Below are 23320 nucleotides of genomic sequence, written 5' to 3'. Positions count from 1 at the left end.
CTCCCACTGTTAGTTTGAAGCTGGCGCAAGTTAAGGGGACTTCCAGGCATTCACCAAATGATGTCACTGTGCAGGTTGTAGGTATTTGGACTCTATACTAAACCCCACAGCAAGAAAATTCTTGTCAAGGGATAACTTCGTTGGCAAAAAGGATAATCATTAATCTAGAATGCAAACTAACAAGCCGAGGCATGGCAGGATACACAAATGTCTTTCTCAGGACTTCCAGGATCTTCTCTTGGTTACTTGAACTAGGCCTCTTGGCTCACAATATCCTTCAAGATTTTAGCTCAGCAACTTAACTCTAACATACAAATATCTTTGACACTTTAAGACTTCAACTCTAGTGGATCCTTTCCCAACCCACAACTTCCAGTTCACCTCAACGGCGGAAGCTACACACTTCACAGCAGCCTGAGTTCTGTCACTCTGATGGAAACAGCTTTCTAAGAAAGACTAAGACTGTACTTCACTATTGTTCCTCCCAAGTTAGCTGCCAAGAAATCATTGTCAGTTAAGGTCTAAGTGGCTATATGTTTTCTATTCACTCTCTTTTAGGACAATTGCTTTAGACCTGGCAATCCTGTCTATACTGGATCCACTGATCTCTAATACTGGGTTCTTACAGCAATCCTCAGCCCTGTGACATTAGTCACTAACCAAGCCTAATATTGGGTTCTTACACAATCCCTAAGGTCATGACAAATATCTGTTGACTGGCAATATCCTACGCAAATGCTAACTTCTAGCAAGTGCCCTAATCTTGGCAAGTGCTCTCCCAGCAAGTACCCTACTCCTAACTCTCTCTCCTCCAAATGACCCCCCAGCAAGTGTTCTGTGACAAATGCTAACCCTTGGCAAGTGCAAAGACCTCAGTGATGCAGCCCTATTTTTATATCTTTTGCAGGTAGCTTTGCAACATTTAGTCCAAGTATGTACACTTGGATCAACATAACTAACTTCTAACACAACATTTGTAACCCTTGATCAATGTGAAGAGCGCTTCTAGCATCCCAACAACAAACTAACCTTAAATTTGTTTCTCTAACCGGACATCCTTAGAACATTCTTCTAGCAAATCAACTTTGCGGCCTTGGCATCCCTTCTGCTAAACTATAACTTGTGCCTTTGATCAGAGGCCCTGGAACACCTAGTCCTCAAGCCACCTTTCCTGATTAATCAGCATCGTAGCTTTGACTTCTCTTTACTGCTAAACTAGACTCACTGCAGCCCAAATGTATCCTAGTTATAACTTCAGTTCACCCCCAAATGACCCACACATTCTTTCGTAAAGCTACAGTATTTGGCACTTGGATGCCAATTTTAGAAGTGCTCCAAAGTTACAGTACAATGTAATAATTTAAGCCTTATTAATTACAGAAATATTGAGGTGAAGTCTTACAAGGGTAAGCAATTGCATTGACAAATTCACATACAGCAAACCAGGAAGTAAAATGCACCGATTTCCTTCACTTTTTAATATTTTACGGAGGAGCCCTATGGTGTACTCCCACTGCTATTTTTTTTACATTTTTATTGCAATCTACAGGGACTTCAATAGTGGAGAAGCTTAGTGTCACAGCCAGCAAATTCTGAATTTCCCCAGGGTCTAACCGCACATGTCCAGTTTCCAAATGTCACCATCAGTTTCAGAAGAGTAATAACGAATACTGATAGTTTCACTGTCATCATTACCACAAAATTCGGGCCAATGTCTCCGGTACATTAACTCACCTATCAAGGTATATAATTACATTTGATATAGTTCCGGTGTTAGGCCTTTTATCTTGTTTGTCAGGCTATTCTAAACTATTCTGGAGATCAATTTTGCACTAATTTCCATTTATGTATACAACTTGCTTTCATGATGAACTTTGAATAAGACCAAGCTTATCTTGTCTGTCATCGAATATAGTTTATATAACTAACTTCTACTAGAGCACAAAACGTAAATTTCTAAAGTCTTTCTAGGGGATATAAATATAAAAGATAGTCACTAATAAATCCAATAAGGAATTCAGGAGAAACGTTACCCAGGTAGTGTTTAGAATGTGGAACTTGCCACCACAAAAGTAGTCATCGAAGTGACAAGCATTGATGCACAGGGTTAAGAGTGAACATAGATAAACACATCATGGGGAAATTGTAAAAAGGAAATATTGATGGTGTTATATTAGTGGTCTCACTTGACTTTCAAATGAGAATACAGAATACTTTGGCAGAATTAGCACCAAGTGACACATTAAAGTACGTCTGGATGTCTTTCTTCTCTCTAGAGCAGAGATACAACGAAACAGTGTGTAGGATCAAAGACAAACCCAAGATAGGATTATTTTGAATTTTATGGGCCATCCAGGCTCCATGACCAGACTACTGCAGACAAAACCTTGTATATGCATGACACCACACAGAATTAAAGTCTAGGTTTAAATCACTAATCAGAATGAGTATTTATACAAGGGGCTATACACTGAGTTAGCGTGGGTACAGGATCTGAATGAGGCATTAGATAATCCAGAGTGCTGTAGAATATTCAAAGAAATTCAATATATTTTAAAGAGAGGCTAATATTAGATTTAAAGTAATCACAACAACATTTATATTGAATTTGGCTTGGCAATGCTCTTGCAAATATTGTACATCTTTTTTGGTTTCTTATGGTTTGCCATACTCTACCACCTAGAAGGACCAGGGCAGCAGGTGTTTGGGATCACCATCAGTGCTTGCAAGTTCCCTTCCACATCACACGCCATCCTGACTTACAAAAACCATCATTGTTCCTTCAAAATTGTTGGATCAAAATCCCTACCCAACATCACTGTGACCACCTACACCACACAAATTTCAGTAGTTCTGAGCAGCAACTCGGCACCACCATCTCAAGGTAATTTAGAGATGGGCAGTAAACATTGGCCTTGCCAGCAAAACCACATCCCATAAATGAATATTTTAAAAATTCCTAGATATTCAACTCCTGGATTTTCCTCGACATGAGGGACCCTGGACTCTTGTCCTTTTGGCAGATTTAATTACATGTGAATTGGTTTTTTTAAAAAAATCATGATTTAGCAAGTGTTGTTGGAAGTTTTACACAGATGAACTATAAATGCTTCAAAGACTGAAGTTTTTTTTTAAACCAAAGTAATTTACACAACTATTTCTTACACTAGCAGAATAATATGCTGATGGGGAATGATGAAAGTCACAAGCCTCTAATTACACATTTCTAAAATTTAAACAGATTTTAAACTTTCCTCATAGTATACCTCACACGTTTTCAGAAGTTGGACAAAGTGGAACAAGTTTACTACTTCTAACTAATCATGCATCACATTTGTTTCGAACATTTTGCAGATCAAATATCAGTACTATAAGCTTCTAGAAATGGTTAGATCGCACCTGGAGTAGTGTGTGCACAGTTTTGGTCCACTTATCTTAAGGATATTATTGCTATTGAGGGAGTGCAATGAAGGTTCACCAGATTTGTTCCAAAGAATGTGGGAATGTCCTATGATAAGAGATTGGGGAAACTGGGCCTGCATTCTCTAGAATTTCATTGAATGTTTTGTAGGTTTCAAAAGGATAGACAGGTAAAATGTTCCTTCTGGTTCAGGAGTCTGGAACCAGGGGACAAGTTCAAAATAAGGGGAAAGCCGTTTAGGACCGAGATGAGAAGAAATTCTTTTGCTCCTAAGTTTGTGAATCTTTAGAATTCTGTACCCCATGAGGACTGGGGAAGCTTAGTCATTGAGCATGGTTAAAGCAGAGACTGACAGATTTCTAAACGCTAATGATGTAAAGGGATATGGGGATAGTGTGGGGAAAAAGGCATTGAAGTGGATGATCAGCCATGATGGTATTGAATAACTAGGCAGGCTAGATGGGCTGATATTCTTACTTTACAGAGCAAAATAAAGAGTGGGAAAGGGGAACAAGGTCAATAGTTTGATAGTGTTCGGAAAGTAATGCATGTGGGAGATGTGGAAGAGCATTAGGGTTTGAGATCCTGCAGCATGAGAAGTAATGTCAGAGTATAAGAATTGGGAGATGACAGTTCTAAATGGCAGCAGTGCTAGGGTATGATAGTAGGAGCTGGGCATGCAGAATTCAAGGGATCTGAAAAAGATTGTGGCAGATATAAACATTGAAGTGATCTTGGAATAGGAACAGTGTTAAGAGCTACTGCTGTGAAAGTTAAAACAATAAGTTCTGTCAGGAGCAGGTCAGCAGTTTTGATGCTTGGGGCAAAGGAAAAATGGTGAGAGGTATTATGAAAAGGAAAGAAGGAAAGCCACAATTGCTTGATCTTCAGAGTGGGGAAATAGGAAAGCAAAAGAATTCTTCCGCTGATGCTCAAGACAAAAGTAGTCTTCCCCAGCAGTGAGCTAGAATAACCTGCAATTCAAAAATGAACTGAATTGTGTAGCTGGGAAATTACCCATCTCTTTCAACAGCTGGTAATAAACGTGTTGCAGTTTCTGGATATTTTAAACGAGCTATTGCTTCATTTCCCTCCCCATTGTCATGAAGCTATTAATGTATATAATATTATTGGAAAATATTTTTCTTTTAAAATAGAGGTTTAGTTTGTAGGTGTGTCTTAATTGGATTAAAGCCAGCTAGTCTGGGTGCTTTGATGTATACTAGGTTTGAGATGTGAGAGAGGTAGAGTGCATTTGCATTTTTTGAATAGAGCATTCAAGAAGGCAAGGGAAATCTGGCACCTAGCTAGCAGAGGCCAAGCAATAATGTTTATATTACTAATAAAATTGGTACTATGAAAGGGGTTTTATTGTTAGAAGAGGTGGAGCTCAAAGAGGCTGGTGATACAATGAGAATTTACATTCAATGAGCTGTGCTAGGTATAACTTCAGCAGTTTTCATGTGTGCAGAGCAGAGGCAATGCAAGATCAAAGTAGCTGTAAACCTACAACTGTCTCCACAGGGACCAAAGTGAAAGGAACCTAAATTTAAATTTATAAGGTGAAAATGCTTTGCGTGGTATCTGGTTAAGTCTGTGGGTTGCTGTTGCCTTAATGGAGTTTAGTTTGAGAGTGTTAAAGATTATGATAGTAATAATTTGTAGCCATGTATATGTGTTTAATGGTATTGTACCTTAATAAAATGTTTCATTTAGTTTAATATAAAACCTCTCGAGAACTGGGGGGTCAGATTCCTGAACTTACATACCACTTAAAAATATAGGTTATGACAGTTGTTTAAAGTTTCCCTCTGGGATTTTTGAACAGCTCAGCTTTAACAAACTGCTGTCTCATAACACCCATAAGTAGGCCTTATATTCCCTACAAACCACAAGTTGCTTGTATTATATTCCCTTCAGGACTCAATCCTAGATTACTTGTAACCCACTGCACTTTATTTCTCTCCAAGGCACTCCAGAAGATATGCTGAACTTTCACAGAAATTAAAAGTGGGGCACATCATTTTACACGAGCTTCTGATGTTTTATAAATCAGGCTTTAGACTAATGTACAGAACAATACACCAAACACGGTCTTCCTGTCTAATTATTGTTGTAGCTGAAGACAATAGCCACCTTGAGCCAGACCTGAACAAACACTGATATCTCCAGCTTCAACTCTACATTTATTACTTAATATTTTTACAAAGCTAATTCTGATTAACAATAATATCAAATTAAATTACACCAGCAGTAGGCACGAAATGCCTGCAGGCCATGTGAAATTCAGCAAAAGATGGAAGTCTTCACAAATAAAATTGCAGAGTTTGAAGGTGGTAAAGAAAAGGAATTCACACCATTTTTAAAAAACACTTTATTTAAAAAACTTTATTATTAGGCATAACAGATTAAAATGCACTTAAAAAGAATTTTCTATTAACACGTATAAAAACTATATACATTCAAAGCTACCATAAATCTACACGTACCTGCTGTCTCGAATTTGGGCACAGCCAACAATTAACAGTTCTTCACAAACATCTGAAACAATGGACAAAAATTAGATCTCAAAGTCTGTGGTCTTCATTTCTTCAGTGTCTATCCACTAGAATTTTCTATTTTAAAAAAAAAATGGGGAGGAGGGACGAAGAGGGGAAATAGTTTGCAAGTTTACTACCCCATTCATTTAATCTAAAACAGCAAAAAGCTGGTAAAACTCGTCCAGTGAGTTGATAATTATCTTTTCTGATCCTATATTCTTTGATCTTGGATTGCCTTATTTAACAGTTGGCCTTAAGAAATCTTACAAAAATCAGTGATTTTGAAGCAGGTTGTTTTTTATCACATCTTTTGAGTGTTATCAAATGGTAGAGGGTTATTCTGAAGACTGAGGGGAAAAAAAAAACTAAAATCAGATATGCAGTTTAGAATCAAGAGAAGGGGGAGATTTTGTAATCTTGCATTCCAAATCTCCCCCCTCCCTCACTCATTAGCTAGAAAAGAGTGCGCACAAATTGATATATCAAGTAATTCTTTGAAAAGTTCCAGTACAGGTGCACAAGCAGCTCAAAAACTCCAAGAGGTTGTGGGGAGTGGAGGGAAGGTTCATATGTTTTCATATATACACAAGTTTACAATCTCTTCAAATTCCGCTTGCTTTGAGCACTTCCTGGTGGTCCTTCTTTATTGCCCAAACGTTTTGCAAACCTGCTGCCACATTCTTTAGATCCATGGAAACCACAAAAGCACTGTGTGCAGAAGTCAAACGCGCACTCTTCCCGACTGCAGAGACCTCGTTTCTTCATTGGATTGTACCTGGCAGGCGACTGGCATCGTGGGCATGGTTTTAGAGCCTCATCGTTAAACAGTGTTTTGGCAACCTGGTGGTGAGAATATGTACATTTAAGACACTTAATTTTCTCCCTTTAATTGTCCTGCACAAAATGTTCTCTTTTTCTTAGGGCACAATTTAAAGCAGAAGCTATCTACTAGGCTGCCTTGAAGAATAAGCATTAGCACAGTCAAGCATAATACTGTCACTTTTAGCAGGAGGTTAATAAATGTGATAATAGGAACAGATAGCTACAGAATTTTCCTCAATAATCAACAACTGCAAATTGAAAGAAATACAATACCAGGAATTGCTCTCAAAACCTTTATATATTGAACAATTGCACTTTATTGCATACCTATGTAATAAGCCTACACAGATTAGTGGCTTACAGGAAATAAACTGCTTGCAACACCAGCTATACAACTGGCATTTAGGTTTATTTTCGACAAACTACTTGGCTCCTGACATTACAGGTGCTCCAAAGCAGCTGCTTCAATGCTGTGAGTGAATCTCTTGACAATACTCTATCTTTAAACTGAAATCCACATGACATTACAGTTCTGCTTGCTTGGCAACTGAATTTTTAATGTTGGCTAGATGTTGATGGTTTACAAAAGGTTCCAAGAGATTTCTTTCAACTTGCCTTTAAAAACTCCTCTCGTTTGCTGGTTGACCTAGAAACGTTGCTGCATCCATCAGGGGTGACTTCTTGCTGAGAGGATGGAGTTGGAGTGAAAACAACCGTTGCTTGCGCCTGAACAGATTTCAAAGCAGAACGACTTGGGAGATTACGTCTGGTTTCAGCATCTGCGGCCCTTGGAAGGCTATGCTGTTGAACAAAATTATTAAGTTTTGTATCCCAGGTGAATGGTGATAAAACGTCAAATTCAAAACATACAAGCTTTCTACTGTTAATCAAACCCTTCAGAATATTTATAGATTTGATATAATTTTATTTCCTGTAGAAACTTAAGAGGATGGACATGTGATTCTGACAGCCAGAGTCAGGAAACGTCTATCTATAACCCCTTGCACATCAAATATCTGAACCCGACTAGGTCGTCCAAAGTGATGCCAAACAGACATCAGATGCTTCAATTGTAAGTCAGAAGCTGCAAAAAATTCATATCATTCAACTCAATGTGTCAGATACCTGTCCTATCAGATGGGGAAAATACTACCAAGAAAAAAGGATAGGGAGAAGAGGAAAAAAAAAGTCAAATTTATACCTTATATATTACTCATTTAACTATTACATTTTATGAAATTGCCATTGACCCGAATGCTTCAGTAAATGTCACCAGTACAAATTTTAACTAGGGCAGGAAGGTGAAAGCAAGGAATCTAATTTCTAAAAAGTTCAATAAATTATACAATGTATTTTCTTCACTGGGACAGATCAAGTCTTCAGAAAGGATCAAAGGCAGTTGACAGTGTACAATCGTAGAATGATACAGCACAGGAGATGGCTATTCCATCCATCTTGTCTGTATCGGCTCTTTGGTAGAACTTTCCAATTAATCTCAATCCTCGCCCTTTTCCCCATACTCTTATAATTTTGCACCAAGTATTTTTTCCTTTTGAATGTTACTATTTAATGTCCCTTTCAAATAGTGCATTACAGATAACAACTGACTTTAAAAAAAAAAATCCCTGACGATGTCTTTGGTTCTTTTGCCAATCACCATAAATCTATCCTCTGGTTACTGCTCGTCACTGGAAACAGTTTGTCCTTACTTTCAAAACCGTTCCATTATAAACACCTATCAAATCTCCTTTTAGCCATCTGTGTTCTAAAGAGAGCTGTCATGAAAATATAATAATTCGCATAATATTGTGATATATTGTAAAAGTGGGTTAATAGGCGGTTTGGGTGGGAGGGGGGTGTGTGTGGTAATTGAATTGGAGACAGCTGGTCAGGAGGTATTGAATTATCAAAAGGGAAGCTATGTTTGAAGTGCTAAATATGTAAACATGGCTGAAGTTTTAAAATGTGAGGTATAAGGAACATTTGCATTTTTAGATAAATTAGGTTAGTTTGAATTTCAAATAGATGGTAAGATGTTACATCTAGTCAGAAGAAGCTAAGCCAAACAGTGTGTTTATCTTTCCCAAAGGTTACTGATAATATAAATCTTTCATAGTACTAGTTTTATGAGAAAAGTAAAATTGCAAAGAACAATGGAATTTGCATTAAAAAGGGAGAAACATATATAAAGGAGATGAGGCTATGTGTAAGAGGAGAAGACTTTCTAAGATCTAATAAGTGTGAAAAGCCTCCAGCCCCTGTGCAACAAGTTGCTGTCTAGAGGAATCAAAGCAGAGAAAGCTCACTTTGAATTCAACTGTCCAGGGCATTGTATGGCTTTGCCTGTGTCTGTTTAAATCTATTTGTTTTTACTGTTGCCTTAACAGGGGTGTAACTGAAAGCCAGATTAATTAGGGATTTTAGGAGTTATACTAGTAATTTGTAGACCTATATATGTGCTTGTAATCTTTTCTTTTGTTAATAAATGTTTAATTTAGTTTTGTAAAAAGTCTTGGTGGACTTATTGCTACTGAATTCAAGGCACACATTGAAATAAAATACAAACTGCAAAATCGTCGTGAACTTGTGATCAAGTTTCCTCATGATCCGTCTGGCACACATCATCTGCCATATCATAATAGAGCAACCCCACCCTCCCCAAATAACCAAAACCCCTCATCTGATACCATTCTAATAAATCTCTTCTGTACCCTCTCCAAGGTCTAGACATCCTTCATGAAGCGAAGCCCAGAACTGAACAATATCCCAGCTGTGACTTAACCAGCATTTTAATAAGGGTTTAAAAATATATACTTTATTCCTCTATTAATAAAGCCAAGGATACCAGTGCCTTTTTGAAACAACCCTCTCAAACTTGTCATCTACCTTCAAATGTGTGTGTGCCCCAAGTCTCTACTTGTGCTCCCCTTAAAAAAAATTGTACCATTTAGTTTACAGTGCCTGTCCTATTCTTCCTACCAAAAAGTGTATCACTTGACACTTTTCTCTATTAAGTACCATCTGCCATATGTCTGTCCATTTCATTAGTGTCCATCCTCATGGTTTATTATATTTCCAAGTGTCATACCATCTGTAAACTTTGAAACTATGCTCTGCATCCCAGAGTCCAATCAATAGAAGAGCAGTGTTAATACTGACCTCTAGGGGAGCACCAAAGTACTGCCAACCTTTCAAGTACCTCCTCTATTTTTAAGCCTATCCAATACCACCTCTTTTATTGCTACACTAGACAAGAGAATGCTTGCAGTAAAGACAAATACAAAGTACACAATTCATACTCCACCCCTGCCCTCTGCCTCCACAAGATCTCCTTTTAGCTCCCCAAAGAGCTACACGCCTCTTGACTATTACTATTATTTATGTTTATAAAATACTTTTGGATCCCTATCTGCTAATGTTCTCATACTTTTTTGCCCTTCTCACTGACTTAAGATTGTAAAAAGTACAGAGGCAATCAGCTTGGTTCTCTATAATTCAGTATTTCACTTTACAATTGTCATAAGCTTCCTTTTACCCTCCATATTTTTTAATCAATCAATCAATCAGGATTTTCTAAGATCAGATGCCCTTCCTTGTAGCTAGGGGAATGTGTCTACTCTGTACGCAAACTACTTCCTCTTGGCCGGGCTCTCAAGCATCAAGACAGCATTCTCAATTCTGTAGGGTTAGATTAAATCATTTTACAAACAAGAGCAGGAGCCAAAAATTGCTTTGGTAAGTAAGACAGTGACCAGACTTTGCCAAATTCAAATTATTGGTTATGGCAAGGTTTTATTTTAAAAAAAATCAATCCTTATGGTGCAATTCAAGTGGAATTTGGCATTTAAATGCAAAATGTGATCAAATATAAAAACAAGATTCTGTTCAGTCAGATTTAAATATACAAATATAATTTATATTAAGGCTTAAGCTCTTGCCCAACACTTTCATCTGTTTCCATAAACAGGCTCGATTCTCACAGCCTAATAACTGCTGCTGTGTTCAAGATATACATGCAGAATTAATAATTACTCATATGATCAGTCAACCAGGATGACATAAGATGCCTACCATCTTCTTTGGTCAACTCCAAAAAAGCAAAATATTCAACACTTTCAAGAGTAAAAGCATATAGGCCCAGATTTTGTATTTGTAATCAGTGAAACTGTTAGTATTCGCTGTCATTCCCATGTGAAACTGATAGAACTTATGGTGCACATGCACAGATAAACACAGAAATCCGAAATGATTCGCTGCTCCTCCACAGGATATGCTGAAGTCCTTACAGACAAAGATATTTTAGAAATCATTGAGCGGACTAGAACTTCCCCACACATTCTGCAATCTAACCATTATAAACCCCTGAAAAAAAATTATATCTTGTTAGTGAGGGGTAAATTATTTTAAAGACCTCCCTCCCCCTCCACCCAGGTCCTTTATTCCGAGGAAGGCCCATCACTGCCCAGTCAAGTGTCTAATTGGTAATTAATTTCGTGGGCCTTTCTGGAATGGGGCAATGCAGAGCTCTCACTGGCAGGCAAGAAACCCATTGCCTCAGTTAAATACCGCCCATGGTTCTGGGTGCCAGTGTGTTGAATTAATCAAATAGGATCCAATTCTTCTCTTCAATTTACTACAAAGATGAATTAAGAAGTCTAAAAAAAAGGAAGCAGCATTAGAAATAAAAAAAATTCCCTCCTCATCGTATCCCTCCCTATGGGCAACTAATGCATCTTCCAAACGAAGCAGTTCTACTCCAACTTCTTAACCACAACTTAGTGGTCCAAATTCTGTGTTTGATCTTACAGCAAGGCCACTGCTTACTTTATTCTGGAGTAAATTGGACAGCAATCTCTGGAGTCTGCAGTTAAATGCAAAAATCAGGAAGTTGCGGTCCAATTTGCTGTATTCCTCCACACTTTGCTAAACCATTATCTTGCTGAGAGATTTGTTGTCAAAGCATGAAGTTGTGGTATTTACTTACTGGATAGCCATTACACATGTCAGGAAAACAAATTAGGGCTGGTCTAGTCATATGCAAGTGAAATTATAATGGCACAAGTAGTTTTAAATACGGTCAAACTCACTGACACTGAAAATTTACTTTTACAATGGAGTCACATTCCTTCAGATGTTTAATTGCTTTTGAATTTTTAAAAATTCTTTCCTCTCAATCTATTTTTTCTTTTCCTCCTTCGCTTTCTGTACTTGATTTTATATTGGACTTAAATAATCTAATTTACACTCTGGTTCAAACTCTACATGCCTCATTAAAGATTCAATTTAATTGGCTCGAGAGACATGCTGTTGATTGCCTGGTTCACACATGTCACAGATCTCCTGTAGCAGGTACTGTTTTAGACTCCCAATGACTGAAAGGTGCTGCTCAAAGGCCCATGAAAAGTCTGGGGCATCTGCAATCACAGTGAATTGTAAGTCTTGTTTATTTGCCATTGGCTGCAAAATCCAGGTGTTTAACATTTTGCTTAAGCAACAATTAACAGTTGACCTTTCCTTGTTTGAAAGAGTCATTTTGATCAAAGTTAATAACTAATAACTCCACTTCCTCATTCCTACTGACCATCTCAGTAACGTAGAGTGCTTTACTATCCCGAATAGGAAGTCACATACTTTGCATTAAGTCAGAATACCTAAAAGAAATAAATTCTCTGAAACTGGTCTCCATTTGGTAATGCAAAGCTAAATACTTCTTTTCCCTATTACAAACTATCTCTTTAAGCACCTCTTCAGCAATAATTGTGACTTCCAGGTTTATCTATTCCAATGATCTTGTGGGCAGCCATGGTGTTCATCTAAAACTCACCTTCCCCTATCCTAACCTGCAATAATTTCCTCTTGTCCACTACCCTGCGGTTGCAAGCCTACTTTGGGGGTCTTGTTCTGCAATTTATAATCCTATGTTCCTGAAACTTTTTAACTCCTCCCTTCTCCATTCAGACTCTTATTAGAACTTCTAGTTTGAGTTCTCTTTCAGAATTGTTGTGCAGTATTCAGACATCCTTTATTGCCATTCACCTAGCACCAAATTAACTTCGAATCCCCCATGGCACTGTCCTCTACTTTGTGTAAAGGACCTCCATTTATTTGCAAAGCTCATGTTTCCTTTTGATTGAATGTGGAATTAATTGTCAGATTTGTTCAGAAAATACGCTATTTCACAGCTGGTTTTCTAAATCTCAATGAATTTCAGATTAAGTTTTTCAATTCTTCAGAGACCGTTTATTCACATCTCCTGCAAGTCTAACCAAAACCTTTCAAATGATAGTTCCACATCCATAAACATTTGTGGCCCATCATCTTCAGAAAAAAAAGTGCATTCAAGTCTTTCATTTTAAAGCTGTCTGGGAGGAGTTTGATTACATCTTCCTTGCCAAACGCTTTACCTTCACTTTGTACCAACTCAAGATTTAAATGCTATTTCTACTTGGGCATGAGATATGTAATGCAGGGCAGTGATAGCCCGAAGTTCAGCTACCCCTCTCATTCCAGTTGGATATGAGTAAATGCTAGTAGTGGATAAATGATCCCATTTTGATGTCCAGCTCTTCTCCCTTTGTCCTCCCAACTGGAAGCTTCTTTTTACACATCCAATGGTACCTAGATCCAAATGTTTCCCAGCACATTTCTGGTTTCTAACTTTCAATTATACAGACCTGCATGGACTTCTACTTTCCTACATTTTTCGTGTGGAAAAAGGAGATTTATTTTATGTAGACCCTATACTCCCAATTCTATCCCACAACTTCAAAACTGTGGAATATACCTCTGTCGGTCCTTCCTCTACAATAATTAGATTTTTTACAACCCAAGGTAGATGTCATCCAATACCTTGAAAATAGGCTGGATTAAGTAAATTGTCAATGGCAAGACAAGCCTAGACTCTTCATGTGGGGATTTCAAAACTCAAATGTCTAAGAATCAGACTGTTTGTATCCTAGTATTTTATGGTCTAACACTGCACCATTGTTCGCCTCAAGTACTATTCGAAGTCAGAAAGATGATGGCCCACCACAAGTAACCAAAGATGTTTGCCGATCAGGTGCACTATAAACAAAGGCAGAAGCCTTAAAATTGGTTAGAAGATCCCGAATGCCACAGTATTAGGGCATCACTAGACTGAGCCCAAAATATTTTAACATTTTAATTATCAATGCTATTTAAAATTTGCCTAATCTCACCATAACATTGGATGAGTTGGCTGAATTGTTATGTTGACATAGGGTGAAGTTATCACATTCCAGATACTACCATGTAACTAAGAACATGGGCTTTTCAGGGATTCGGCATTGCAAGAGTTAATTGACCCTAAGCCTTTTGGTCAGACGCTATTCTGCAAAACCTCCGGTTTTTCAATTCTCATGTTGACATATAATCAGTTTTGCAATAGTGAGGACACATGTTGTTAGAGGACAGAAAAAATACATGTGAAACTCAGAGCTGTCTACAGCTTTATGGGAATGTGCAAGTTGCTGAAATATAACTAAACACTAGTTCCCTTTTATTATTTTTCAGTTTATAAAGGCTGCTATGCTATAGGTTTATGACTAATTCTAACTTCTTCAGGTGCAGTGTTTTACAACATAATCATGGCTCCCCAACTTTCACATTCTTTGATAACAGCTAACAACTCAAATTTGTACCTGTTGACTTCCTTAAGCTATTGGTATATTTTCTCCTTTGGCTCTCTTGCTCTGCTACCCTCAATTTTACCAGTCATTACCAGATGTTCTAGTTTTTCTCTCCTAAGGACATGCCCAAACAATTATAGTTGCCTCTTGGTGATCATTTACAAAAGTTTTTCTTGTGTGCCTGCTTTCCTTAAAACTTCATTAAGTGTGTATTGTCCAATTAATCCTAATCATGTATCTCAAACTTTAGCATCCATAAAGCAACGTTGACCAGATGTAGCATTTTAGTAATCTCATTCTGCTTTCCATAGAGATGTTCTCATTCCTAAGAGGTCTGACACACACATTTACATGTGCTACGTATTTCCTGATGTCTTGATCACTTTTCCCATCAAATGTTATTAGGCTACCCAGATATGAAAATTATTCCACTTGTTTCATTTCTTTTGATTCATGTTATTTTGTGTTGAGGTGTAATCCTTTTCTTTGATATTACCAAGCATACTGTTTTGCTGCAGTTTAATGATAATCAAAAATCTGTTTATGGTTTGTTACAATCCTGAGAGTGTCTTAATTTTCCTCTGCATCTACTGTAATTACTATGTCCTCCACATATCTCAGGTTATTTATACCTGTAGCTCTGTTTTTTGGGGTATAACTTAGGAGGTTTAGGTCACTCAGTGTAGATGCACCAGGAATAACACCACACAGGTGTAGACACATTTGAGGCGGCGGTGGAACTGGCAATGCTTTATAACCAACACACTCAATTTCTTTTTGAAGTGCATGGCCAATTCATGTAAGTGCATGGGCCCTTTAACTTTATTTTGCACAATAACTTAAGGGGGCCAATGTGCAAGTGGGAACTTTTGGGTTGCTCTGCAGGTTAGAGAGAACATTGCTTCTAACCAAAGGTCAATTACAGTTTGTATAATTCTCAATTGTTCTTTGGAAACTGCTGCTTGAATATTATAACGTATTAAGTCTCATTTATGCTTAAAATATAAATCAAATGGTAACCAATATAGAGCCTGCTTCAAACTACTGAACACAAATTTGTGAAATTCAATGCTTTTAAGACAAGGCTGTAGAATTTACTAAAAAGTGGATCCTATGTAGGAATTACAGGGTTTTGAAAGAAAAAGTGAAGGCCACATTTACAGCATGTAGTTCATCTGCTGCTAAATTGAAGCACAAACTGACCATAAAGCTAGCTTTTAGGAAAAATAAAGTGAGGGCCAAAAAAAAAAAAGGACCACTTACCACACTGAGGATTCTAATTTCATCCAGGTATTGCTTCCGCCTAAAATATGCTGTCTGATCTTGCTTGACAATTTTCTTCCAGATTTTGCTCACCTTCCTTGTTCTGGTATGAATATAACAAGCATTTCATTTGCAAAACAAAGTGGCAACAAGCCAAATACACATCAAGTTTAAATTACATTGCACATCACAGCATAGTCAGATGACATTTAAAGCCAATGTCCAGTAATTCTCAGTCAAGAGGTGCAATCTAGCTAGATTCTTTCATTTTTGTCCAGGCTCCAGTGCAATAAATGCTAGCCTTGCTGGTGACCATCTACATTCTCTTGAATAAATAAAAATTGAGAGATGGTTTGGTGCATTGGAGGGTATGCAAAAACACCAAAATGCCCAGCTATAATCTTTGAAACAGATGTTTTGAAGCAGGGATGTCCAACCTTTTCATGAGGGGTCACATTTAAATTCCTCTCTCACTCAGGCCAGTGAGCAAGTTTCAGAAATATAAAGCTTTAGAAATTCATTTTGCTACTAATCAAAACAAAAAAAAGGTGCATTTTTATGAACAAGCTTCACATGAGAAGACTAATTTATTAGCTTACTTTCTCATCACTACATTAGAATTAGAGAGATATCTGGCATTGTTTTTGCTTGCACAAGTAGTCAATGGCTGCCTGCACACTTCATGTAGTGATGTGGAGTATTCCAGATAGGCTAAAAGAGAGACACAATAAGCCCTACACAGCAAGAATGAAAGATGCAGATTGTGGGTGAATTTAGTAAATTTAGAATTATTTTTGCAATATTCCATTTGTCCCACTGTCAGTGACAATTAGCTGTCCATGAAGATGAACTTCATATATTGGAAACATGCCTCTCTAGGTGGCGTTCAAACACAAAGATCCTTTCTACAGTTAAGAGCCTGGAGGAACAAAAGAAAACGTCTCACTAGCTTGTCTAACTGCAAGATGCTTCGCTTTTTCAGTGGATCATCAACTATAATAGCGAGAATGCTGTCTGCAGTAAACTATTTGCAACCAGGGGGAAAAGCGCCAGGCCAGTGACTGATAGGTCTGATAGGTAAGATAGCCAATCAGAAACTGTGCAGCTGGATACTGGCCCAATGGCCGCAACCCTCCAGCCAATGATGGCACGACAGCTAGGTTGGGTTGCGGTAAACATCACACCTTCGGGATCAGCTGAAGAGTTCTATGAAATCTTAACATTATGAAAGATTGGCGGGCCAGATAGAAATCTTCGGCGGGCTGTACATTGGGCAACATTGTTCTAAAGCTAAAGTGGACTGTGAGATTACTGAAAACAGGTACAAAAGATCCCTACACCATTATTCCAAGGTTCCAGTAATTTGCAGAATCCATACAGCAGTGCATTTACCACACATCCAAGTTTGTTTAAAAAAAAGGTTTTCTTATTGGGGGTGGCAAAGAATCTAGCTATAGATTGGTAACCTGACGTAAAGAATTGAAGACTGTTTGCATATTGTTAATTGTGTTTAATTGTTTGCAGATGGTGGGTATTAATTTGAATGCCCTATAGACTATAACTGGTTGTTGGGTGAGGTGGTGTATGCTTGTAATGTGCAACTCCAAAATATAATAAAAATGTAAATATTTTCTCCAGTTCTATCCTTTATTAACTGCCTTCTGGATTAGAACATATTATCAATCTTACCTGCAGAGGTCTCCTACACATAAGTGGCACAAAATTATAGTAAGAACGTGTGTCAGATTCCTGTTCAACAGTTCTTTCAGAATATCCACTTTATCTAAGCCCATTTTCCTGCCAATGAGTCTACATAATGATGGCATAGATTCACCCAATGGCTTTTCCTCTGACTGACTGGGATCTTGCACAATGGTATTCCCAAGCTTTTTTCTTTTTCTCATGCACATTTCCTGCACTAACTGTAAAGCAGGAGTTCGAGATAAATCCTTGCACTTCAGAGATTCCTCATGGGTTTCTTCCTCAAACACCAACTCATTCTGTTTAGTGGGAGATTCTAGGTTATAATCTGATCTCAGTAGATGAGCTCCTCTGTTTTCATCTTCTGCCTCAGACTGGGAACCTCGCTCACTGAGAGTGGATAACCGCTTGGTTCTTTCCAAACTTCTTTGAGACTTTTTACAATCTAACATCTTGGGTGTTCTCTTTTGGTTTTGTACCAACTCCTGGAAGGAACATTCATGGTTTGAAAGGAAATCAGATTTTTCCAAACCAACAGAATTATAGCCACTGTCCTCAGTTGTTGAGGTATCCAATTTGCCATGTGAAGGGGTCTTGGATAATGTCCTACTGTCAGACAAGTTTATATGGAAGCTCACTACAAAGTTGCTCACTGGAGTAAGGAACTGGTCATCTCCATGTATTTCAGATTTCCCATAGTTAGATGGTGTCTCAAAGGGCTCAGCTGCAGTGCATTCATCATTGTCTCCAGAGAAAGAGAAACTGCTCAATTCAAGATTATATATAGTGGATTGATCAAGAGTTACACATTCAGCAAATGTTAACTCATTTTTACCCTTTGAGTCATCTATTGTGGAGGTTCGCTGCTGTGCAAACAAATATCTTTTAGTTCTATATGAAGTGTCACTTTCCACATTCTTTAAAGTGCTGGTTGCCAAAGCTTCAGAGTTCAAGAGCTCAGGAGAGTCCAGTGAACTGTTCAAACAAAAAGAGTCTTTATAACCTTTTCTGGTACAAGGCCATTCTACTGCACCAGCTTCAGTACATTGGCTAACAGTTTTGCACAATTCCACACTTCCACTTGAGGCTAGACGAGACTCAAGAAGTCGCCGACGTAATGTGATCCTCTTGCCAGTGGTCCTAGGTGTTTCATACAGAGTTGGTGAAGTAGAGTTGGTTCTTTTCCCATCAGGCCATTTTTTTTCAACTGAAAAGAATGATGGCTTACCAGTATAGAGTCGGCTTTCTTTGCACACCACAGGAGACATATTGGCCATAAGTGATTCAAGCTCTCCTACAGTTCCACTGGAATTATTAGCTGATGGAGTTGTGCTTTCAGTTTCATCATAGCCACTGTCCTGTCCTAATGATCTACGCCCAAAGGATTTAAAACTGTCTTCAGGATCAGCCCCTTGTTGCACAGAGCCAGTTGACAAACAAGAATGCTTCAGTAATTTCAACATCTTGGCACAAAAGACAACACAACTAGGGTTTCCAATCCTAAAAAAGAAACAAATGGCTGTTATATTTAAAATAAAAAATTAATTTGATAAATTGAAATTCTGGATCAAGCCAAAAAATTCATTTATAATTCTTGAATTTTCACACCAATTTATAGGATCAACACAGACCTAGAGCAAATGTAGAAATTTAGATTGCCAGTCAGAAATACGGTTATCCTATTTTTGTGCTTGGTGGTTGCCCTTTTCCTAAACTTTGATTCTAACCATTCCCTCATATCTGATCAAATGGCTTGAAGTAACTCAAATTTAAATTGCATTACATTTTTGATCAGTTAACTGGCATCTTTTCAATCTAAAGTGAAACTTTTTACACATTTCAAAATTACCAGGCAAGCCACTAGATTCCTAGAGGCTGTGAACTCAGATGCTTCTTTCTAAGAAAAGAATATCTCACTGGACTCAATTCTTCCTCGTTTGTTCACTGGGAATACACAGCCATGTAATGTAGGGTGCAATGCCCAAGATCTACATTTTCAGGTTAACTTGGAGTACAATGATGTTCAATCGCTCAGAATACTTTAACACTTTATAAGAACATAAGAAATAAGAGGAGTAGGCCATTCAGCCCTTCAAGTACGGTCCACCATTCAACGAGATCGTGGTCGATCTTCTACTTCATCATTTTCCTGCATTTTTCCCATATTGATATTTTTAAATGAGAAAATCTCGGTCTGGAACATACTCAACGACTGAGCCTCCACAGCCCTCTGGTGCAGAGAATTCCACCACCCTCTGAATAAAAAAAAAATCCTCACCTCAGTTCTAAATGGCCTGTCCCTCATTCTGAGACTGTCGCGCTTGGTTCTAGATGACCCCCCCCACCCACCCCACCCCCCAAGCCAAGGAGGCCATCCTTCCTGCCTATGCCTTGTCATGCACTGTAAGAATTTTGTATGTTTCAATAGGCATACTTGAAATTAATTCCACCAGAAAGTTTACCTATTAAAAGAAAAAGCATCTAAATTAACAAGCATACAAGTCACATTTAAAAAAACTCAAATCCTCACTGTGGTTTTGGACTCGTGGCACATTCCTATTCCATATTTTGGAACCAGTGCTGTGATCGAAAAGAAGCAACCAAAAGCACATGGATAAACTATGTGGGAGAGAAGAAAACAAAAATAAAATGAAGTGTTTTCTTTTAATTCTATACATGTAGCTGGCTTAATATACTTCTTCCACCCCACTTGTACTGAGCTTGAAGTAGCATTTAAAACAAAATTATGCACCTTAAAAACTTTGTAAAAAGATCATCCCTCTCTGGTAATATCACAACGTGCCTCTAGAGTTGTATTTGGCACATTTGAATCCCAACTGAGTTGGCCATTTGGGAATCAAAGGTCTGAACTTTGTGCTTTTTAAATCAAGGGAAGTCCGACATCTGTTGCAACTGCTTCGCTGGGACATTTTCACAAATATAAAATCAATGTATACTTTACCCCTCCCAACCCCCATGGCACCTTACTTTAAGGAATTGAAAATTTGGCTGTTTGGTCAAGATTGTTTATTTGACAAGATTTGGGAAAGAGGAGGAGATGCAATGTACTTCCTACATGCTTGCTAAAATAAGCCAATCTTTCAGAACTGTCATTTTATGTAGAAACACTAAGCTTAACACAAGATCATATATTTTTAGAAATCAGATAGGAAGGGTTACAGACGTTTGACACTTGACATTTTGTTAACAAAGATAAATCAGATGTTTTTTTAAAAAAGGACCAAGGAACAGTGTTAGTAACAAACTGATCAATAACTACATACCATTCTTCATGTCTCAGAAATGGTACTTGTCTGTCAAGCCAAAGCATGAATCCAATTTCTCTTGCTCAAGAAAAATCAGATTTCTTCTGAAAACTGTTTATACACAGCCTTCACCTGCATTTTATAAAAGGTATCATCTTCATAACCTAATCTATTTTAAAGGAGTCTAAGATAGCCACAAATGGGAAGGCGAAGAGAGTCAATTTCACAGAGTGCAAAATATATAGATGTAAACTGCATCATATCCATTGGCTAGCGATATTACCATTGATCTGAAATTGGAGCTGTGAACTTCCCTATTGCCCAACAGTTCAACTAGTAAAAGGCATAGTAAACCAAAAAGATAAAGCTCTGTTTTAATTCCCAAGTTAGCATAATCTCAAAGGCATACAGTAGTGAAATTCAGTGCCTGGGAAGTGCAAAAACAAAAGTGGAGGATCAGCAAACATAAAAATGACAAAGTAATTAGCTAGTAAATTTGATAAGACAGGAAAATTGTAATTAGGACAATTAGTTTTGTAATCGCAGTTATAATTCACAACATTTGTCAGCTACCAAATGGCACATCACAGCAGTATTGGGCTTCTTACACTATTGTGCAGGTCAGCTCTCATTTTCATCCACAACTGCATGCTGGTCAAACTACAAAAGCCAGACTGATTCTCTTCCATTGTCACCAACTGCCTGAAGATTCAAGCATGATATCTACTCAGGAAAATGTATTTCTGCCATGGATGTTCAGGTGGCTGAACAGGGCCCTTCTAGACCCACATATCTTTGGGCACATGCGTCAGGATGTCCCATGAGGTATTGGGATACAGAGTGCAAGATTTGCTACCTTTTCTTCCTTTCTCTGCCTCATCATTAAGGCGTTAAGACTCAAAGCATAATGCAGCTCACCAGACAAGTTGCCACCGTTCCGAACGATTGATAACAAGCTCCTCCTAGTCATTGCTGCACTTCAAGTAGACCTTCACTTTAAGGAAAACTTCAGAGTGCTTTTGAGTGATTTCTTTGCCCTCCGCAAAACTTTGGACGTTTGACTCAGTTGAGAAAACAGGACCTGGCAGGTGGAGGTGATTTTCAGCCATCTGAACAGTGTCTAGTTCATTGAAGTTGATTTTGCAGAGGTTTTGCCTGAATATTTGTGGAGCTGGCTTCAAAAGGGGCACTAGCATTTGTTCAACAGTTCTCTCATTGAATCCAGGGGATGTAGCGGAGGCATTGCTGGTGGAATTTCTCCAGCACTCATGTTGTGATACACAGTTCAAGCCTCACTACAGCCAAGAGTGTGGTGTTCTGTACACCAGGACTTGTGTTGACAACACTCACTGTCATACTTTGTTGAAGGCTGTGCTGGCACACCTGATGCGGTGTTGGATTTCCTCATCAACGGGGGCTGCCAAGGTGTGGGAACTGCTCAACATATTCTAGAGTCTCTTCTTCAGCACATATTTGGGGGCGGGGGGGTGCAGTGCGGGTAGAATATTTGGCTGACCAGGTGGCTGATTATCAAGAGTGGCTTGCAAATCTGATGCAGAGTGGGCAACGACACTGCAGTCATCCGCAAACTGTAGATCATGTATGTCCATGGTGGTCAGTTTAGTTTTGGTACAGAGGTGACTGAGGTGAAAGAGTTTCCATCTAAACAGAATTTACTATTGACACCAGAGGGCAGTTGATCTTTGATAATAGTAGATCCAAGATAGATTCATTCTGTCACATGCAACTGCCTTGGGCAAGAGTAATGCAGATAAAAAGGTGCATATAGATACATTTTGGGAGGTACAGCACTATTCAGAGCTCATGTAGACTTAATATTGGTATGACTGAGGAATGTGCTTTATGGTGAGATTTTTAAAAAATTCTTTCATGGATTTGGCTGCTGCTGGCTGGGCCAGCATTTATTGCCCATCTCTAACTGCCCTCAAGAAGTCAGTAAGTCTCTTTCTTGAACCCCTCTTACATATGAGCTAGGAAGAAATTTAGAGTGCAACACCTCAATATTAGACTCACTTATTTTGGGTTTTAAATATTGGTTATTTTTCCTCAGGTTCAAAGTCACTAGCTAGTCCTGTAAGTATACCTCATACCTTTTACAATCCCGAGTTCTGTATACCTTTTTCAGCACAATAGTGTAAGAGATCAGAATCATGATAGGTAATGTTCACCAGCTGCTGGAATGTATTATAACAGGGGGTGCATCATTTTAAAAAAAAGGTTGGAGCTACATCATTTAAGGAGCGAAACCAGGAAGCACCCTGTCCAACTACTCCACCACACAAAAAGGTAGTGGACATCTGGAATTTGATCCCAGATTGAGTACATTAAATATTTCAGGATTGAGATTGGTAGATTTTGCTATGCAAGGGAACAAAGGCAGGTAAAGGTTGAGGTCATCCATGAGCTAACTGAATGGCAGTACACATTAAAGGGGCTGAATGGCCTATTCCTGTTCTGATATGATTATATCCAAGACTTTTTGAAGCTTACTTTTTTGCATTATGAACTATGCTGCAGTTTTAAACCGGCTTAGCTTCTCTGCTAGCATCAAAATTGAAAAAAGAACCTTTGTTGGTAGAAGAGTCAATATTAAAGAAAAATCATCTGCTGTGGGCAGCCTGCAGTCCACCTGGAAAC

At 38.2% G+C, this 23320-nt stretch overlaps 1 protein-coding gene across 2 annotated transcripts in view; it reads right to left on the bottom strand.

Annotated features, from left to right (window-relative positions):
• Positions 1–6094: 6094 nt before the first annotated feature.
• LOC121279168 (F-box only protein 43-like) overlaps positions 6095–23320 on the bottom strand; it is a 31189-nt gene continuing 13963 nt past the window's right edge. The window contains exons 2-6 of one of the 2 annotated variants that reach the window (XM_041190160.1): positions 19927–20015; positions 17385–18896; positions 15696–15798; positions 7399–7584; positions 6095–6801 (exon numbers count right to left, since the gene is read on the bottom strand). In XM_041190160.1, coding sequence (XP_041046094.1) covers positions 6553–6801; positions 7399–7584; positions 15696–15798; positions 17385–18859 — 2013 coding nt within the window. In that variant the 5' untranslated portion in view covers positions 18860–18896; positions 19927–20015 and the 3' untranslated portion in view covers positions 6095–6552. The remainder of the gene's footprint in view (positions 6802–7398; positions 7585–15695; positions 15799–17384; positions 18897–19926; positions 20016–23320) is intronic. The other variant, XM_041190161.1, reaches the window with a different exon arrangement.

Source organism: Carcharodon carcharias, chromosome 6, assembly GCF_017639515.1.
Source record: "Carcharodon carcharias isolate sCarCar2 chromosome 6, sCarCar2.pri, whole genome shotgun sequence".
Taxonomy (NCBI): Eukaryota; Metazoa; Chordata; class Chondrichthyes; order Lamniformes; family Lamnidae; genus Carcharodon; species Carcharodon carcharias.
Note: the sequence above shows the minus strand (reverse complement) of the source record. Positions and strands in the feature narration are given on the sequence as shown.